This window comes from Emys orbicularis, chromosome 1 (genome assembly GCF_028017835.1).
Source record: "Emys orbicularis isolate rEmyOrb1 chromosome 1, rEmyOrb1.hap1, whole genome shotgun sequence".
Classification (NCBI taxonomy): domain Eukaryota; kingdom Metazoa; phylum Chordata; order Testudines; family Emydidae; genus Emys; species Emys orbicularis.
Window position 1 is genome coordinate 372,133,273 of NC_088683.1, and position 20,751 is coordinate 372,154,023.

The window sequence follows — 20,751 nt, forward strand, 5'->3', positions numbered from 1 at the left end:
TTTCCTGCTGGTGCTTATTAAGGTTTCCCAGGCCAAGAAATGTAGCAATTAGTGATGCATGGAGCACAATCAGATATAGAATTGACATTAGTAGGGTCAGTTGTTCATAATTCATTTATCTGAAGAATGAAAACATCATTTTTCAATGTTTCAAGAGCGACCGATCTGCTTCACCCATGAGAACAGCCTCCAGTAGTGCATGTAGTGTCTCATATTCACATTGTCTCTCCATCCAGGCCTTTGAATTGTGACCATCACCCTAGAGCCTGGGCAAATACAGGAATTCAGGAGAACATACGGCACATGCAGCAGACACCATTTGGCCTCAGAGTTGGACACCTTCTCCCCTACTCCATGTCAGATTCCAACACAACCGACTTCACAAACCCCTCCACCTTCATCCTTCTGGGCATTCCTGGCATGGAGGTGGCCAATGTCTGGATCTCCATCCCCTTCTGCACGATGTATGTCATAGCCCTGTTGGGGAACTTCACTATCCTCATCATCGTGAAGAGGGAGCCGAGGCTCCATGGGCCCATGTACTATTTCCTCTGCATGCTGGCTGTCACCGACCTGGTCCTGCCTACATCTATCCTTCCCAAAACGTTGACCATCTTGTGGTTCAATTCCAGGGAGATCGATTTCAGTTCCTGCCTCACCCAGATGTACTTCATTCACTGTTTCTTCATGATGGAGTCTGGGATCTTAGTGGCCATGGCTTTTGATCGCTACATGGCCATCTGCAATCCTCTGAGACATTCCAGCACCCTGACAATCACTGTGGTGGCCAAGATTGGACTGGCTGTGGTGCTGCGCAGTAGCATGCTCATACTACCCTATCTCCTCCTGGCGAGGCATTGGTCATATTGCAGAACCAACATCATCTCCCACACACACTGTGAGCACATGGCCGTGGTGAAGCTGGCTTGTTCCGACATTCGCGTCAGTAGTTACTATGGCCTCTTTGTGATATTCTGTGTGCTCGGTCTGGATGTGTTTTTTATCACAGTGTCCTATATCCAGATCCTCAGGGCCATCTTCAGCCTCCCCAGAAAGGATGCTCGGCTCAAGACTTTTGGCACCTGCAGCTCCCACCTCTGTGCCATCTTATCCTTTTATATCCCAGGTCTCTTCTCCTCCCTCATGTCCCGTTTTGTCCAGAATGTGGCCCTGAATTTACAGGTTCTCATGGCCAATGTCTACCTCCTGGTGCCTCCCGTGCTAAACCCCGTCATCTACGGGGTGAGGACCAAACAGATCAGGGACAGGCTTCTTGGGCTCTTTACTCATAAAGGAACCTAAAGTTTTCTCCTGTTGCTCTAGGTCTCACACCGAGCTCCATGCAGAGCTGGCTGATGACATGGTGCTGGGTAATCTACCCTGAATGACTTGCTGGACAGTCAAAGACAGATTAAATCCTTTCCTAACCTTACTGTGCTATGTCAGTGTGACAAACTGGGGAATAGGTCTATGTACAACTCATAGGTTTGCCACTTTTCTAATTCCTGGTAACTTGACCTCTTTAGCCCCACAACCCTTCCCCACCTCTTCCTCTAAGGCCCCACCCCTGCTCTGCCTCTTCCCCTCAAGGCCCCCCACCTCTGTCGCTCGCTCATCTCCTCCCCTCACCTTGTCACTCTCTGGATGATCTCTGCACCTCAAAGCACCCCTCATTTACCATGGTGATGTAATTATGGTGTGTTTTGTACAAAGTATGTCTTGTGAAGTATCATTCTCAAAGTCTTGATAAGCTAAACATTAATACCTCGTTGGGCTGTATGCACTTTCATTGTCTATGAAGTTATGAAATCTTGCTACGTGTAAGTTACTTAAGTATGGTGTGAGGCTGGAAACACCCACAACCAGCCTTTCAGGTAGAACAACAGAGTATCCAGACAGTGTTAGTTGCTGTCATCAACACCCATCTTCGGAAGAATTCACTAACACGGGACTCTGTGTAAGGGAGCACGGGGACAATGAAGAATATTTGACCAATGGGGGTGGACCCCTCCTGTCACATGCATAGCAAGCTGGAAGAAACTTTCCAATAAGCTGGAAGAAACTATAAAAGATGCGGAGTGACATAATGATTTGTCGTCACTCCCCCACAACTCAACATGTGACGGAACCTCTGGAAGACAAAGGACTTGGAATGGGGGAGGGGATTCCAAGCTGCAAAGCAGATGTAGTCTGTGTCTCAAGAATCTGTAAGCCTGCTTGTATCATCAGTCAGGGTGAGATATTGCTGATTCAAATCCTATTTAGTTTGTATAAGTCTTAAATTGTGATTTTGTTTGATTTCCTAGGTAACCTGCTTTGATCTGTTTGTTGTCGCTTGTAATCACTTAAAATCTATCCTTCTGTAGTTAATAAATCTGTTTTATGTTTTATCTTAACCAATGTGTTTTTGAGTGAAGTCCTTGGGAATCTTCACTTTGTGAACAAGGACTGTTGCATATCTTCCCCACATCAAGTGGGGAGTAAATTGTTTAATGAGTTTGAACCATACGGCTCCCTGTGCAGGGCAAAATGGTATAATTCTGGGTTTATACTCCAGCGGGGGTGCAAGGCTGTGGATCTGGGAAATGGGCTAGGTCCCCCATTGTTGGTGCATGAGTGGTTTAGGTAAAGAACTCAGGTAATTCAGTTGGGTGTGTGGCACCACCTGCTGTCCTATTGGGTGACAACAGGGCCTGGAGGGGCTGGCTGGACTGTGTATCACCAGCAGGGCAGGGGGATAGGCCAACACAGCTGAATAGTTAGGGGGCACAGCAGTTCCAACAGCTTTTATGCTTCATCCTGGGGGTACATCCCAAGACAATCTCGACCTCCCACCCCACAACAACTGGGCTTCCTCTGCTCCAGGGCTGGGATGGGAGCTGCTGCAGCCTGACAAGGAGCCTGCCTGCAGGTAGGAGGCAGCCCCAGTTAATATCCCAAGGCCTTCCTCTGTCCTGCAGTAACTGGACACTGCCAGAGCCCTTAAAGCAAACCAGTCATGGGGTTCCTCCCAGACAGCCAAATCAAATATGATGAAGATTACTGAAAATCTTGTTCATCATATAGAAAATTCTACCAATTGCAAAGGATAGGACACATTACCCCCAGGTCAAGGAATATTTCAGATCCTACCCAAACACATGCTTACAGCCAATTCTTATTAACTAAACTAAGATTTATTTAAAGGGAGAGAGTATTGGTTAAAAGGTAATTATACATACAAACGTGAATAGTGTTCTTAAGTCAGTTTCATGGTAGAGATGATGAGATTTAACGTTGCAAAGAGTTCTTTCAATACTGGTCGTAGGTTGATGTCCAATATCAGGATCATCCAGAATGGAACTGGAGACCTCAATTTTGTGACTCGAGCTTCCCCTGATGAAGCTTAAGCAGATTTGAGATGAGTGGATCAAGGCCCAAGCATTCCTTTATAGACCACTGGCAAGCTATGATAGTGAAGAATACTTGCTTTGAAGTAGAATTACCTGTTTTCTATATATATCCAGATAACTAGTTCCATTCATCAGCAAACGGGCAATTATCCATTAAGTGGTTCATAGGCAGTTTACTACAAACTTCAAAGAAACATATAGACAATAACATTATTACACTCAAGTTTCACTTAAACGTTGGTATTTACTTTTGATCTTTGAATCAACAGATATAGCAACAGACAGGAACCATCTGTTTACATGTTTAACATCTAACAAGATATAAATAAATACATCCAGTTAGTATTACCTCTAATTCTCTAACAATTGAGAGATATTTCCATGCTCTAGTCCATTTACCATGGCTAAGTTAGCTATTTATAAGGAATAGCTCTAATTACCATTTATATAGTTCTCTAATATGTCTTAAACATTGAATGTGCGTCAATTAGCCTGCCAGTTGCATAACCCTTTCTGACCATGTGTCAGACCTTTTCAAGGCTGATTCCCCACTCTGGCACTTCGAGTGCAGAAGGTGAGGGCCTGCAATTATTCTAAAAATTAATACTGGCCACTCCAGGCTTCTATTAAACTTCCAAGGTTACAGCTTCTCTCTGGCCTTGGATGGGTAAATGCTGCCACCACCCAAGTGCAAAAAAAAAACCCTTTTGAAAGCCCAGGAAGGTGCACTTGGGAATTCCTCCCTGTGGGGTACCCTGAAGCCCTTTCACCCCCCCTTCAGGGAAGAGCTGAGAAATAAAACAAAGGGAAACAGCTGTTGCCACCAGCTAATTAAACAACCTATGAACAAACCTCTTGGGACACAAAAATCCAATCCTGTTCTTAAAAAAAGGTACATTTTATTAAAAGCAAAAAAGAAGAAAATACATTTGGAACTTAGGCTTTTTCCTATATTTAAAAAGAACCACTTTTGAGGACTATGCATCAAAATAACTTTCTTGAGGTCCAGCTAGAAGGTTACAAGCACAACAAAAGCACCTGGGGCTAGCACAGAGGAATCCACAAGCTTTACAAAATAAAAGATATAAACCTAATCACGTCTTCCTGGACATTTCCTGATCTACTTACGTATCTGGGGGTTTCAAATAAGTAATTCTAGGTATGATCTGATGATTTTTCATACCTGGCTTAAAGCTTCTTATATCATTGCTGCTATGTGTCTCCACTCTCTGGAGAACAACTACAGACAGACGACGGGAGAGTTTTTTCCCAATTTTAAAAAGTTCTAGCCTTCCCATTGGCTCTTTTGGTCAGGTGCCCACTCCCTTCCTTTTACCTGTGGACTTTTTTAACACTTTACCTGTAAAGCAAGTAGAGAAAAGCTACTAACAGGGATTTTATAGCTAACTGGTTGACTGGGTGTCCATAATATGGAGCTACCCCCCTCCCCTTCATTTATCACACACCGCCCAAATCACAGATGGTGCTTGCAAGCTTGGAATAGGTTGAGTCCACATCGGCTGGGATTTCTTCCTGGAGGTTTAGGAAACAGAGTTAATAAGATACATGCACCTCTAATTTTAGTAATAATCACATGAAGAACTAAACAGTCTTTTTCACATTTAAAGAACTACAATGACTTAGAATACAGGGACATTTTTACCTGGCTGATTCTGGGAAACCTTTCCGGAAGAGTGCATTAGCCATTTTGTTAGAGGCTGCTGAAATGTGATGTATTTCAAATACAAAGTTTTGAAGAGATAAACTCCACTGAAGAAGTTTTTTGTTAGTTTCTTTGACTGAGTAAAGCCACTTTAGTGCAGCATGGTCAGTCTGCAGGTGGTAATGCCATCCCCAAATGTATGGGCATAGCTTCTCTAGAGCATACACAATGGCATAGTATTCTTTTTCTGAGACTGACTAGTGGCTTTCCCTCTCAGAAAGTTTTTTGCTGAGAAACACAACAGGATGGAATTGTTGATCCGGTCATTCCTGCATTAAAACTGCTCCTACACCACGCTCGGATGCATCTATGGTTACGATGAATGGTTGGTCGAAGTTCGGGGCCCTTAGTACAGGGTCAGCTGGTTAAAGGCTTTTTGACACTTCTCAGACCACTGAACTGCATTTGGCTGTTTTTTTCCCCCAAATCGTCGGTAATACCTGGCGAAGCCCAAGAAGGATTGGACTTGCTTCTTTGACTCAGGGACAGGCCAATTCTGGATAGCATTTACTTTAGCCTGTATGGGGTTGATAGTACCTTAACCCACCTGGTGTTCAAGGTACATTACCCTTTTTAAGCCTGTTTGACATTTTTTGGCCTTACCTGTTAAGCCTGTGTCCCTTAGGTGCTGGAAGACAGTTTGAAGATGTTCCAGCTGTTCTGCCCATGAATCTGAGAATATAGCCACATCGTCAAGGTAGGCGACTGCAAATTCCCCAGATCCAGCCAGAAGGTTATCTACCAGTCTCTGGAAGGTGGCAGGTGCATTTGTAGTCCGAAAGGGAGCACATTACATTCAAACAGCCCTACATGGGTGATGAAGGCTGACCTTTCCTTGGCTGGGTCATCTAGTGGCACTTGCCAGTACCCCTTAGTTAAGTCTAAGATGGAGATGAACTGGGCACGTCCCAGTTTATCCAATAGCTCATTTGTGTGTGGCATTCGACAGTTTTCTGGGCGAGTTACAGCATTTAACCTACGGTAGTCCACGCAAAAGTGGATTTCCCCATCAGGTTTGGGAACTAGAACTACTGGAGAGGCCCATGACTCTCAGAGGGGCAGATTACACCCATCTGTAACATGTCCTTGATCTCCCTTTCTATTGCAGTTTTCACATGAGGAGCTATCCGGTAGGGCTCTAATCGTGTGAGCATCACCTGTGTCAATGGAGTGGTACGCCGTTCTGTCCATCCTGGGGTGGCTGAAAACACTGGTGCGAAGCTGGTGCACAACGCCTGGATTTGCTGTCACTGCTTACACCCAAGTGTGATGGAAAGGCTCACGTCTTCTACGTCACCATTGCTTTTTCCTTCATAGTAGACTCCTTCAGGACACTCAGTGTGATCTCTCTCCTGGGCTGTAAACTGGATAGCCTTGATTTTTCAGGAATAAAAGGGCTTTAGAGAATTAACATGGTATACTTTAGGCTTTAGGATAGGGTCTGGGAATGCTATGAGGTAATTAACAGCTCCCAGGTGCTTGTACTGGACAGTCAACTTGGCTGTAGGCAAGTTAAGAGTTGGCCTTAAAGGGTTGCACCATTACTTGGGCCTCTGGGTCGATGACTTTGAGGTCCACCAGGGATTGGTGGATAGCTGACATCTGTACTCCACGCAGCAAAGGCGGGGCTCACACGCTCATCTGGGCATGCAAGTAGGGCTGCCCCCTGGGCCCAAGCAGGAGCAGTGGTAGGCAGGGAAGGAGGAGGGGCAACTATGGAAGCTGGGCAACAAGGGTTGCTGGCGATGATGGGGCCGGCAGCCTGCCAGGGCTCGGGAGTTCTGGACGCTACTCCATGCAGGGCCAGGGGGCACTCCCTCTGGACATGCCCCATCACCTGGCAGAGGTAGCACTGGGCCTCCTCTGAGGAATAGTGTACCTGGTACTGGGCCCCCTGGTAGGGGACCAAAAAGTACCCCTCGAGCATTTCTCCATCATGTGCAGCCGTCAGAACTTGAAGCTACACTTGCTGACAGAACCAGAGGACGTGACAGAGGGGAGGGTCCTTGCAGCCCAGTGGGAGAGGGCTAATGATGGAAATTGGTTTTCCCAAAGGTGGAAAGGAAATGTAACAGCAGCGAGCAGCGGCCCCCAGGAGCCGGCCAACAGGGCTGCTAACAGGGGAGTTTAAGTGGGAGTTTACAGGGGGAGGTGGAAGGGCAGGAGGGTGCTGCGGTCGGTGTGCTCTGTTGCCCCAGAGGCTGCAGGCAGAGACCATAGCAGTCATGAGCCAAGCAGCAGGGGACACAATGCAGATGAAAGCATGTAGCAGCTGCGGTATGTATATAGTCCTAGCAGGGGCACCTGATCAGAGGTATGTCTGTATGAAATGCCGCCTAATTGCCCTGTTAGAGGAAAAGGTCCGGGGGTTGGAGATGCAGATAGAGACCCTGGTTGAGTTTAGAAGGGGGTTCGAGCAGCTAATGGAGCAAAGGCAAGGGGTGGCTGAAGGGGAATGCTCAGGGGTGCAGATGGAAGCAGGGGCTATGTCTGTGAGGGGGGAATGTCGGGGGGAGAACAAGAGCAGTGGAAGCATGTGACCGTGAGAAGCAGGCCAAGGAAAAGAAGGGCTAGTGAGGGGGAAATAGAACTCAGGAACAGGTTTGGGTGTTTGGCTAACGAGGAGGGGACGCAGCAGGTGGTAACTGATGGTGGGAGGCAGAGGAAGAAAAGAAGGGCAGCTAGTCCAATAGACAGGGGGGAGGAGTTGATGGAAACAGCATCGATACTCGGCCCCGGGACAATACAGGATGGCAATAGGGGGACTATAAGGGAAAATAGAGACAGACAGGAATTACGGCCGCAGGGAACGGGGGATAGATTAGTAGATTGCGCTGCCCCCAGGCAAAGGCAGGTTTATGTGATTGGGGACTCCTTACTGAGGAGGTTAGACAGGCCTGTGACCAGGGCGGACCCAGAAAACAGAAGGGTGTGCTGTCTGCCGGGCGCTAAGATACGGGATGTGGACCTGCGGTTGAAAAGGATCCTAAAAGGAGCAGGTAAGAACCCCTTGATCGTCCTTCACGTAGGAACGAATGACACGGCTAGGTTCTCGCTAGAGAGAATCAAGGGAGATTATGCCAGGCTGGGGAAGACGCTTAAGGAAGTCGAGGCTGAGATTATCTTCAGTGGGAATCTGCCTGTTCCTAGAGAAGGACAGCAAAGGGCTGACAGGATTGTGAGGATAAATAGCTGGCTAAGGGAGTGGTGCTATAAGGAGGGCTTTGGGATGTATGGCCACTGGGAGGCTTTCGGGGACAGACAGCTGTTCTCACGGGATGGACTTCACCTGAGTAGGGAAGGAAATAGACTTCTGGGAGGGAGGCTGGCTCATCTCATCAAAAGGGCTTTAAACTAGGAACTTGGGGGAGACGGTTGGGAGATGTCCAGTTAATCTCCACGCCAGATTCCAACACTGAAAAAGAGGGTGAAGAGATAAGCACAGATATAGGTAGGGGTAGGGAATTGGACATAAGAAGGAGGGGGCGGATGGACAGTATGGGGTCCGTACCAAATTGCATAAATAAAGGGAGAAAGGATAGACAGCATACGGTAAGATGTTTATACACAAATGCGAGAAGCCTAGGTAACAAAATGGAGGAATTGGAGCTCCTGGTCCAAGAAATGAAACCTGATATCGTAGGAATAACCGAAACGTGGTGGAACTGTAGTCATGACTGGAGTACAGGTATGGAAGGGTATGTGCTGTTTAGGAATGACCGGAAAAAAGGTAAAGGTGGGGGTGTGGCATTGTATGTCAATAATGAGCTAAAATGTAAAGAAATAATAAGTGATGGAATGGATAAGACGGAGTCTGTATGGGCAATAATTACACTGCGCAAAAGAACTACTAGAGCCTCCCCTGAGATACTGCTTGGGGTGTGCTATAGACCGCCGGGATCTAGCCTGGATGCGGACAGAGAACTATTTAATGTTTTTAAGGAAGTAAAAACTAATAAGAGCTGTGTAATCATGGGGGACTTTAACTTCCCAGACATAGATTGGGGAACAAATGCTAGTAACAATAACAGGGCTCAGATGTTCCTAGACGTGCTAGCAGATGAATTCCTTCATCAAGTAGTAGCTGAACCGACGAGGGGGGATGCCATTTTAGATTTGGTGCTGGTGAGCAGTGAGGACCTCATTGAGGAAATGGTTGTAGGGGACAACCTTGGCTCGAGTGACCATGATCTAATTCGGTTTAAACTAAATGGAAGGATTAACAGAAATAAAACTGTGACTAAGGTTTACGATTTCAAAAAGGCCAACTTTAATAAATTAAGGCAACTACTTAGGGAAGTGGATTGGGCTAACATACTTAGACAGCTAAAGGCAGATGAGGCCTGGGATTATTTCAAGCTGAAGTTGCACGAGCTGTCCGAGGCCTGTATCCCGAGAAAGGGGAAACGGTTAGTAGGCAGGAGAATTAGACCTAGCTGGATGAGCGGGCGTCTCAAAGGGGCGATTAAGAAAAAACAGAAAGCGTACAAAGAATGGAAGAGGGGAGAGATCGGCAAGGAAACCTACCTTATTGAGGTCAGAGCATGTAGGGATGCGGTGAGAAAGGCCAAAAGCCGTGTAGAGTTGGACCTCGCGAGGGGAATTAAATCCAATAGTAAGAGGTTTTATAGCCATATAAATAGGAAGAAAACAAAGAAAGAGGAAGTGGGACCGCTGAAGCATGTAGATGGAGTGGAGATTAAGGATAATCTAGGCATGGCACAATATCTAAATGAATATTTTGCGTCGGTCTTTAATAAGGCTAATGAAGGGCTTAGGAATAGAGGGAGCAGGACAGAGGGGAATAAAGGAGGGGCGATTGACATTACAGTATCAGAGGTGGAAGCCAAACTTGACCAGCTAAATGGGACTAAATCGGGCGGACCGGATCATCTTCATCCTAGAATATTGAAGGAGCTGGCGCGAGAAATTGCAAGCCCCTTAGCGATAATTTTTAATGAATCTGTAAACTCGGGGGTGGTACCGTTGGACTGGAAAATAGCTAATGTGGTTCCTATTTTCAAGAAGGGGAAAAAAAGTGACCCGGGTAACTACAGGCCTGTTAGTTTAACTTCTGTAGTATGCAAGGTCTTGGAAAAAATTTTGAAGGAGAAAGTAGTTAAGGACCTTGAGGTGAATGGCAATTGGGACAAATTACAACATGGGTTTACAAAAGGCAGATCGTGCCAAACCAACCTGATCTCCTTCTTTGAGAAAGTAACAGACCTAGATAAAGGAAATGCGGTGGATCTAATTTACCTCGATTTTAGTAAAGCGTTTGATACTGTGCCGCACGAGGAATTATTGGTTAAATTAGAAAAGATGGGGATCGATATGAAAATCCAGAGGTGGATAAAGAACTGGTTAAAGGGGAGACTGCAGCGGGTAGTACTGAAAGGTGAACTGTCGGGTTGGAGGGAGGTCACCAGTGGGGTTCCTCAAGGTTCGGTTTTGGGTCCTATTTTATTTAATCTATTCATTACTGACCTTGGAACCGAATGTAGGAGTGGGCTGATAAAGTTTGCGGATGACACAAAGTTGGGAGGTATTGCCAATTCGGAGAAGGATCGGGATATTCTGCAGGGAGACTTGGATGACCTTGTAAATTGGAGTAACAATAATAGGATGACATTTAATAGTGAGAAGTGTAAGGTGACGCATTTAGGATGACTAACAAGAATTTTAGTTATAAGTTAGGGACGCATAGGTTGGAAGTGACGGAGGAGGAGAAGGACCTCGGAGTTCTGGTTGATCGCAGGATGACTATGAGTCGGCAATGTGACGTGGCTGTGAAAAAAGCTAATGCGATCTTGGGATGCGTTAGGCGAGGTATTTCTAGTAGGGACAGGGAGGTGCTGCTTCCGTTATACAAGGCGCTGGTGAGACCTCATTTGGAGTACTGTGTGCAGTTCTGGTCTCCTATGTTTAAAAAGGATGAACTCAAACTGGAACGGGTACAGAGAAGGGCCACTAGGATGATCCGAGGAATGGAAAACCTGTCGTATGAAAGGAGACTCGAGGAGCTCCGTTTGTTTAGCCTAACCAAAAGAAGGCTGAGGGGGGATATGATTGCTCTCTTTAAATATATCAAAGGGATTAATACCAAGGAGGGAGAGGAACTATTTCAGCTCAGTAGTAATGTGGACACGAGAACGAATGGATATAAACTGGCCGTGGGGAAGTTTAGGCTTGAAATTAGACGAAGGTTTCTAACCGTCAGAGGGGTGAAATTTTGGAACAGCCTTCCGAGGGAAACGGTGGGGGCGAAAGACCTCTCTGGCTTCAAGATTAGGCTTGATAAGTTTATGGAGGGAATGGTTTGATGGGATAACGTGATTTTAGTCAATTAGGCATTAACGTGCCATCGCGGGTAAAATGAGGGTCCGGCTGTAGAATCTTGCCTGTATGCTCGGGGTTCTACTGATCGCCATATTTGGGGTCGGGAAGGAATTTTCCTCCAGGGTAGATTGGCAGAGGCCCTGGAGGTTTTTCGCCTTCCTCCGCAGCATAGGGCAAGGGTCACAGGCTGGAGGATTCTGTTGTGGGTGGGTCAGCTTTTGTGGCCTGCATCATGCGGGAGGTCAGACTAGATGACCATATTGGTCCCTTCTGACCTTAAAGTCTATGAGTCTCTATGAGTAACAGGTCTAGCCCAGTATCCTGTCCTCCAACAGTGGCCAATGCCAGGTGCACTAGAGGGAATGACCAGAAATGACAAACATCAAATGATCCATCTTCTGTCACCCATTCCCAGCCTCTGGCAAACAAAGGCTAGGGATACCATCCCTATCCCAGCCAAACATTAAAAAGCTTCTACATGTCATGATCAAAAGCATCACGCAGAGCGTATGTTAGACTCAGCTTCACTGTTCAGCTTCAGCCCCTGGGTAACCTGTACTGACAGATGTTTGACTCCATGTGTGTGTTCCCTCTGTGTGCCATCCCAGCCCTGAGTAGACAGCTGGCACAGCAGACCTCACATGAACCATCCAATGACCATAAGGTACTTTAAGGGATGAAGGCAGCAAGCCAGCTTTATTGTCGACAAAGCCTGGTACCAGTATCCCACAGACTAATACATGTATGCCCGTCACAAGTGAATGGCAGGAATTTCTGTTTCTCCCTAGGCCAGACAAAGATACTCCCTCTGCGAGACATCTTTATACCCCAACACAAACAAGTTACTTACTGCCCCCTGATGTGGCTAATTATCACCCATCATCATGTACATGTTTGATTAAAACATCTCTATTACAGACTGTCATTCTGAACTTATCTTTTAGTAGGGGTCAGTGTGTTCCTGTTATCCTGGGGGAATGTTTTTGTACCATCCTTGATATCGGGATATTCTGGTACCACTTTATATCAGGATGTGTTTGCGTGATTACTCTGTGACTGGCACTTCTTAGGAATGTGTATTTCTCCAGTATCATCCGTGTTTTTGCAAGATTCTCTGAGCAGGTTGTGCTTCATACCAGGCCTCTGAAACAAGGGCTTATGTCTCAGGCTCTCTTCCTACTATATACTGTATTTCCAGATAAGGTGCCGTGTACACGTGTAAATAGCCAGCTAATGGAATGTGTGCCATATATCTCCCTCCCTGTGAGTTACCAAAGCCACCCCGGCCTCTGCCCACCATCCCGCCTTCCCAGCTAATGCAGGGGCTTATCCTTCCACTTCTCTCAGCTATTGTCCACCTAGCTTCAAAACTGATCCCTTGCCCTGCCCCCGAGTCCCCAGGGGCCCACACCCATTGCAGGGACCCTGCCAGCTACAGGCCCCCAGCCAGGAGGAACAAAAGGGAACTGAAAGTTAAGGAAATAAGCTACACAATGATCTCTTCCCTCAGGATTTTGTAGCTCAGCCTTAGGGCCCACGAACTGTACGATGAACAATCTGGACCATCTGCCACACAACCCTACTCCTAACACTCAGCTCTTTTCACAGCTTCCTGGATTCCCTCTCTCCTCCTGATTGGCCTGTCAGCCCCAGCACTGCTTGCTCATTACACTTACTCCTTGTGAGGCTGCAGCTGCTCCCTTCCCAGTGCAGGAGCAGAGGGTGCCCAGCTGAGGGGAGGAGGGAGGTGGAGATGATCCAGTGCATGACAGATGGAGGGGAGGAGTGAGCAACAAGGGCCAGGGCCCAGAGGGAATAGGCAGAGAAGGAGATGGGGATTCAGGAAACAGGCGAGGTAGGGGGCAGTGCTTCAGTGGTCCAGTTACCAGTAATTACAAAGGTGGCAACCTTATGAATTAATGAGTTGTACATAGACCAATTCCTCAGTTTGTCACCCTGCCACAGCACAGTATGGTCAGAAAGAGTTTCATGATTCATTGACTGACCAGTCAGTGATTCAGGGAAGAGGGCCCAGGACCATTTCTCCAGCCAGCGCTGCACAGAGCTCGGACTGAGAGCCAGAGAACCAGAAGAAAACTTTTAGGTCCCTTTATGAGAAAAGAGCTGGAGCAGTCTGTCCCGGATCCGTTTGGTTCTCACCCCGTAGATGATGGGGTTGAGCATGGGGGGAACCAGGAGGTACACATTGGCAATGAGAACGTGGAAATGCAGGGCAACATTCTGGCCAAACCGGTATGTGAGGGAAGAGAAAATCGTTGAGACATAAAAGGCTAAGATGGCACAGAGGTGGGAGACACAGGTCCCAAATGTCTTGAGCCGGGCATCCTTTGTGGGGAGACTGAAGATGGCCCTGAGGATCTGAATATAGGAAACAGCGATAAAAAACACATCCAGACCGAGCACGCAGAATACCACAAAGAGGCCATAGTAACTACTGACGCGAATGTCGGAACAAGCCAGCTTCACCACGGCCATGTGCTCACAGAGTGTGTGGGGGATGATGTTGGTTCTGCAATAAGGCCGCCGCCTCGCCAGGAAGGGATGTGGCATTACGAGCATGCCACCGCGCAGCACCACGGCCAGGCTGATCTTGGCCACGATGGGGTTTGTCAGGATGGTGGAATGTCTCAGGGGATCGCAGATGGCCACGTAGCGATCAAAACCCATGGCCACAAAGATTCCAGACTCTATCACTGAGAAGCAGTGAATGAAGTACATCTGGGTGAGGCAGGCACTGAAATCGATCTCCCTGGAATTGAACCAGAAGATACTCAGTGTTTTGGGCAGGATGGACGTAGACAGGACCAGGTCAGTGATGGCCAGCATGCAGAGGAAATAGTACATGGGCCCATGGAGGCTCGGCTCCCTCTTCACAATGAACAGGATGGTGAAGTTCCCCAAGATGGCTATGACATACATGGCACAGAAGGGGATAGAGATCCAGATGTGGGCCGTCTCCAGGCCAGGAATGCCCAGCAGGATGAAAGTGGAGGGGTTGTTGAAGTCGGTTGTGTTGGAATCTGACATGGAGTATGGGAGAAGGTGTTCAAATCTGAGGCAGAACGGTGTCTCCGGAATGTACCGTACTTTCCACTGACTTCCTGTATGTGCCCGGAGTCTAGGGTGTTCGTCTCAGGACAAATGCCTGGATGGAGAGACAAAGTTAATATGAGAAACTACATGCACATGCTTAGGGAGATCTGAGAGTGGAAAAAGACCAAACCCTTTCCAAGACGTGCCGGGGCAAACAACCCAACTAGAACACACCTCAGGGAAAGGACCTGGTCATCATTGATAGTAGCTCGACGGAAACACCTGCTCATTCACAGCAGTGGCCGAAGACAGTGTTCAGATGCCTGAAGGAATGCGATGGAGAATACCCTGCTGTGGATATGTGCTCAGTTTTGGTCACCCAGTCTCTATTAAGGATATAACAGATAGAAAGGGGATTTCTAAGAATGGGGGAGGCTGCCATATGCCGATAGACTGAAAAGTGGGCCTATTTAGATTAGAGACGAGACAAAGAAGGGGGAATATGATAGAAGAGAGGAAAATGAAGGATGACACTGATTAAATTCAAATTGACAAACAAAGAACAGTTCCCAACCAGTAATATCTATAGACACTTAATTCTTCAAAAGGGCTAATTCTCCAAAGCTGAGGCCAATTATCAGCAAACGTTATTGGGAGGAAATATTTAGAAAGAAAAATGGGATTGAAAATTGGGACTTCTTCAAGTCAGAAAGCCAGGATTCCACAGTCTAGAAAGTGGACAACTTTGGCTAAAAACCCGGTTCAGTGGGAAAGGGCAGGTAGCAATTAGGGTGGGGGTAATTCATATATAACACCTGGGAAAAAGAAAAAAATAGATAGAAATCAATCCAAATCAGAAGTTATAAAAATTGATATGGGGCATTAAAGACATCCGGGAAAAATTCATGCTTTGCAGGGCTAAGGATAACAAAAAGGATGTTATTAACTATATTAAGAACAAAAAAAATCCTAGAAAACGTATAGGGCAATTATTAGACGGAGAAAGGAAACTCGTTATTGTTGCAGAAAAGGTAGATGGGTTTGAGAAATATGTTTTTTCTGCATTTGTAAAGAAGCAGTATGAGGCACTCATATCACATAAGGTGATAAAATACTTCCAAGACCATTAGCTGTCAAGATGTTAAACAGCATCTACAGTAGAACCTTAGAATTATGAACACCAGAGATATGAACTGACCGATTAGCCACACATCTCATTTGGAACCAGAAGTATGCAATAATGAATCAGCAGATCCAAACCAAAAGAAAGGCAAATACAGGACAGTAATGTCTTAAATGTAAACTATTTTTAAAAAATAAAGGGAAATAAAAAAGAAGAAGATTTGACCAGGTTAGAAAACAATGGAATCGCTGGTATGAGATTAGTTAAAAAACATCTAGGAATATAGTTAATATCAGTCAACAAAATGGTTTGTGGAAAAAAGGTCCTGTCAAATAAACTGAATTTCATCCGTTAATGCAAGTACACATTTGGCTGATCAAGGAACTATGCAAGTGCAATAGACTTTGATTTCTCAGCAGCATTTGATTTAGTACAGGGAAATATTCAGATAAAAAATTGAACACTCTACAATATCAGTAGAGCACATGTCAAATGGACTAAAATCAGGCTAATTGACAGATCTCAGAAAGCTGTTGTCAATGGGCCATTGTCAGCAAATGGGGGTGTTCCTAGTGGGGCTCTGTAGGGATCACTTCTAGGCCTGATGCTATTCAATATTTTCTGGAAGCAAAAAGAAAATCATTGCAGATAAAATTTGCAGATGACCAAAGGTTGGCAGAGGGGTTAAAATTATGAGGACAGGGTAGCCATACCGATTGATATGGAGCGTTTGGTGAGCTGGGCCCGTGCAAACAAAATGTTTTAATATAGTGAAACAGTCTAGGGCACTGTATTATGAAATGCAGGGACCCCAAAAAGGATTTAGGGGTCACTGTGGACAACTAACTCATCATGAGCTTCAAATGTGATGCTGTGGCCAAAAGGGCTGTTGCGATCCTTGGATGCATAAAAAAGGGAATGGTGAGTTGGAGCCGGGGAAAGATTTTACCTCTGCACCTGGCATTGGTGAAACGAACGATGGGCAGTCCCGGGGTCTACCTTTCAAAAGGGATGCATAAAAATTGGAGAGGGTGCAGGAAAGAGCCGCAAAAATTTTTGGAGGCTGGAGAAAATGCTGGACAGTGAGAGAGAGACTGAAAGAAATTCATGTATTTATCTTAAATAGTAATAATGGGCTCTTAGATCAAGAGGAGAAAGGCAGAACAAGGCCCAATGGGTGGAAGCTAAACATCAGACGTATTTCAGCTGGAAATAAGGACCAATGTTTAGCACTGAGGGCGACTGACCATTAGGACAAACTTCGTTGACCTCCCACTGTGTACACTGGGGTTAGGATGATATCGCTACATCTCTCAGGGTGTGGATTTTTTTGCTATTGCAAAAAAAAAAAAAAGCAAATGCAATTTTCAGTTGCATTGGCAGAGGCATAGAATGCAAGTCATGGAAAGTGATAGTACTGTTCTACTCGGTGCTGGTCAGGCTTCAGTTGCAGTACTATGTCCAGGTTTCGTCACAAATGTATAGAAAGGATGTAGAGAAACTGGAAAGGATCCAGAGACAAGAGACATTTGATTAATTAGGGGAAAACTTTCAGATAAAAAAATGAACAGTCTACAATATCAGTAAACATCCGAAGAAGTGGGTTGTAGCCCACGAAAGCTTATGCTCTAATGTGCCACAAGTACTCCTGTTCTTTTTGCTAATATCAGTAAAGCACATGTAAAGTGGATTAAAAATTGGCTAACTGACAGATCTCAGAAAGCAGTTGTCAATGGGCCATTGTCAGCGAATGGGAGTGTTTCTAGCGGGGTTCTGCAGGGATCAGTTCTAGGCCCGATGCTATTCAATATTTTCATCAATGATTTGGAAGGAAATAGAAAATCATTGAAGATAAAATTTGCAGATGACCTAAAGATTGGCAGAGTGGATACAATGAGGAGCCCGGGGCAGGCATACTGATTGATACGGTGCATTGATAAGAGGAGCCCATGCAAGCAAAATGTTTTAATACAGTCAAATGCAAAATTATCCTTTCGGAACAGGGAATGCAGGCAGGACGCACAGACTACAGCACTGTATTACGAAATGCAAGGACACTGAAAAGGATTTAGGGGACATTGTGGACAACCAGCTCATCGTGAATTCCCAGTGCGATGCTGTGGCCAAAAGGGCTGATGCGATCCTCAGATGGATAAACAGGGGAGTGGTGAGTTGGAGCAGGGGAAGGATTTTGCCTCTGCACATGGCATTGGAGAAACTGACTGTGTGCAGTTCTGCGGTCCACATTTCTGAAAATTGGAGAAGGTATAGCATAGAGCCACAAAAATGAATGGAGGCTGGAGAAAATGCCGGACAGTGGGAGAGACTTAAAGAGCTTTATCTATTTATATTATCAAAAAGATGATCAAGCAAGACTTTCCAGGGGAGAAAATAATGGGTACTAATGGGGTCTGTAATCTAGTGGAGAAAAGCAGAGCAAGGCCCAATACCTGAAAGCTGAAACCCATTGGAAATACGGGCCAAATGTTTAGCACTGAGGGTGATTAACCGTTGGAACAAACTGCGAAGGGAAGTGGTGGATTCTCCAACTCCCCATATCTGCAGATCCAGACTGGAAGCTTTTATGGAAGATCTGCTTGAGGATTTGTCTACACTTAAAATGCTACAGCAGCTCTGCCGTTGCGCTTCAGTGTAGATATTACTTACACTGACATCAGGGGTTCTCCCATCGGCGTAGGTAATCCACCTCCCTGAGAGGTGGTAGCAAGGACAATGGAATAATTCTTCCGTCGACCTCATACTGTTTACACTGGTGTAAGCTTGATATAACTACACCTGTCAGGGGTGTGGACATGTCTCCTAGTGTAAAAAGAGAAAATGGAGTTTTGTGTTGCATTAACATGCAAGTCACGGGAGGTGATCGTACTCCTCTATTTGATGCTGATCAGGCCTCAGCTGTAGTATTGTGACCAGCTTGGGTCACTAATGTATGGGAAGGATGTAGAGAAACTGGAAAGGATCCAAAGGTGAAAAACAAAGATGATCCAAGGGATGGTATACAAGCCATAAGAGGAAGCTGAAGAAACTAGTTATTTTTAGTTTGGAAAAGAGGAGCTTAAGTATGACATGATAGCTGTCTTCAGGTACTTGAAAAATATGGAGAAAAGTTGTTCCCTCTGGCCACAGAAGGCAGGACAAGAGGCAATGGGCTCAAAGTCCAGCACAGAAGTTTTAGATGAAATCTCTGGAGAAACTGCCTAACTGTAAGAAGAATAGGACAATGAAACAGACGCCTCGGGAGGTAGTGGAAGCTCCTTTGCTGGAAGTTTTCCAAAGGAGGCTGGATAGTCATCTGTCCTGGATGGTTTAGACAGAACACATCCTGCATCTGGCAGGGGATTAGACTAGAGAACCACTGTGGTCCCTTCTCACCCTGTGACTCTATGATTCTATGATGTAAAATCCTAGTCTAGACCAGGCCTTAGTCAAACTCAAGTTATGAAGCTCAATACAGGGGTTATTGTATGAAATTTAATGGCCTGTGTTATACAGAAATTCAGACTGGATGATCTAATGGTCCCTTCTGCACTATAAATCTATCAATAAAGAAAGTGTCACAACACATGAACAAGGAAACATTCTGTTACATTGAAAGTCTGAACATATAACACTGATAAAAGAAAAAAAAATTATATACCCCATATTTGGCCTGTGGAACTCCTTGGCACTGACATTATTGGAGCAAAGAGCTTAGCTGAATGGGATTCACAAATGGATTGGCTGTTGTAGGTGGTGCTGGTGGCACCATTAGTTAAGGCTGTCTGACAGCTTCAATTAGGAGACCTCATATTCAGTTGCTTATAAGTTTGCCAAATTTTAAGCATTTGGACTGAAATTCAGGAGGAGGAGGTGACAGTGTCTGTGCATTAACACATAGCTGATGACTGACGTCTTTAGTCAGTTCTTTCCCCCAGGGGAGCTTTACCTCAGTGGGGTCTTAGCAAAGTACAGGCCACGGCCTCAAAATTTGGCCTTGTATTGTACATTTATTAACACTTTTCTTCCTGAATGATCCACTTTGCCACTGAAATGCAGCCACCTTGGGGCTTGAGGTCATCAGCCAGCAGATGGGGGTTCATAGAAAAGAGTGACCTTTTGGTCCATGTTACTGGAGCAAACTCATCACCAGTAGAATGGGTCCTAGGATGTTTAATGGCTGTGCAGAGTGGAAAGAACCACAGTCCTACTCCCTATCCCAGAGGTTTTCAGATTGCGGGTCACAACCCAGAATTGGGTCACAGAATGGAAGGGACTGGGTCTCGGTGGCTCTGGTGAGCATCGTCGACCGGACTGTTAAAAGTCCCATTAGAGGTGCTGCCTGGTTACGGCAGGATAATTCCTACCAGTTCTGACACCACGCTGCTCTCTGGAAGTGGCCAGCAGTAGGTCCAGCTACTAGGCAGGGGAGGCCACAGGGCTCCGCATACTGCCCCCACCCCGAGAACTGGCTCCATCCTGCCAATGGGAGCAGGGGGGGAAGTGCCTGCGGGTAAGGGCCGCGTGTAGCTGCTTGCGCACCTCCGCCTAAGAAACGGACCTGCTGCTGGCTGTTTTCAAGGCACAGTGCAGTCTGCGGTGCCAGAACAGGTGGGAAGTCTGCCTCTGCACCCTGACTGCACCACTGACTGGGAGCTGCTGGAGGTAAGCCCGCACCCCAATCCCACACCCCAATCCCCTGCCCCAGCCCTTAGCCCCCCCCAACCAGGAGCCCCTTCCTGCACCCCAAAGCCCTCATCCCCGGCCCCACCTCAGAGCCTGCACCTGCAGCCCAGAGCCCCGACTCCCTCCCAAACCTCCACCCCTGCCCTAGCCCAGAATCCACTCCCACACCCTAAACCCCCCATTTCTGGCCCCAACCCACAGCCATCACCCCCACACCCCAACACTCTGCCCCAGCCCTGAGCCCCTCTCCAAGCCCCTCATCCCCAGATCCATTGGGTCGCGGACATCAAAAATTTTCTTCAACTGGGTCACCAGGCAAAATGTTTGAAAACCACTGCTCTATCCCATCATGCTCACATAACACTGCATTTATCGAGCAGGTGAGCTCCTCAGCAAGAAGTGGGGTACCTGTGAATTCTGAGAAAGAAGTGGCTTCC

General features: G+C 46.3%; 2 protein-coding genes across 2 annotated transcripts; one reads left to right on the plus strand and one right to left on the minus strand.

The window, feature by feature from the left end:
* Positions 1-303: 303 nt before the first annotated feature.
* LOC135894824 (olfactory receptor 52K2-like) lies at positions 304-1,302 on the plus strand. Its single transcript, XM_065423197.1, has one exon. The coding sequence runs from the start codon at positions 304-306 to the stop codon at positions 1,300-1,302; it is 999 nt and encodes a 332-aa protein (XP_065279269.1).
* Positions 1,303-13,554: 12,252 nt separating this feature from the next.
* Positions 13,555-14,502, minus strand: LOC135883980 (olfactory receptor 52M1-like). The gene has a single exon (XM_065411260.1). The coding sequence runs from the start codon at positions 14,500-14,502 to the stop codon at positions 13,555-13,557; it is 948 nt and encodes a 315-aa protein (XP_065267332.1).
* Between the last annotated feature and the right edge of the window lie 6,249 nt (positions 14,503-20,751).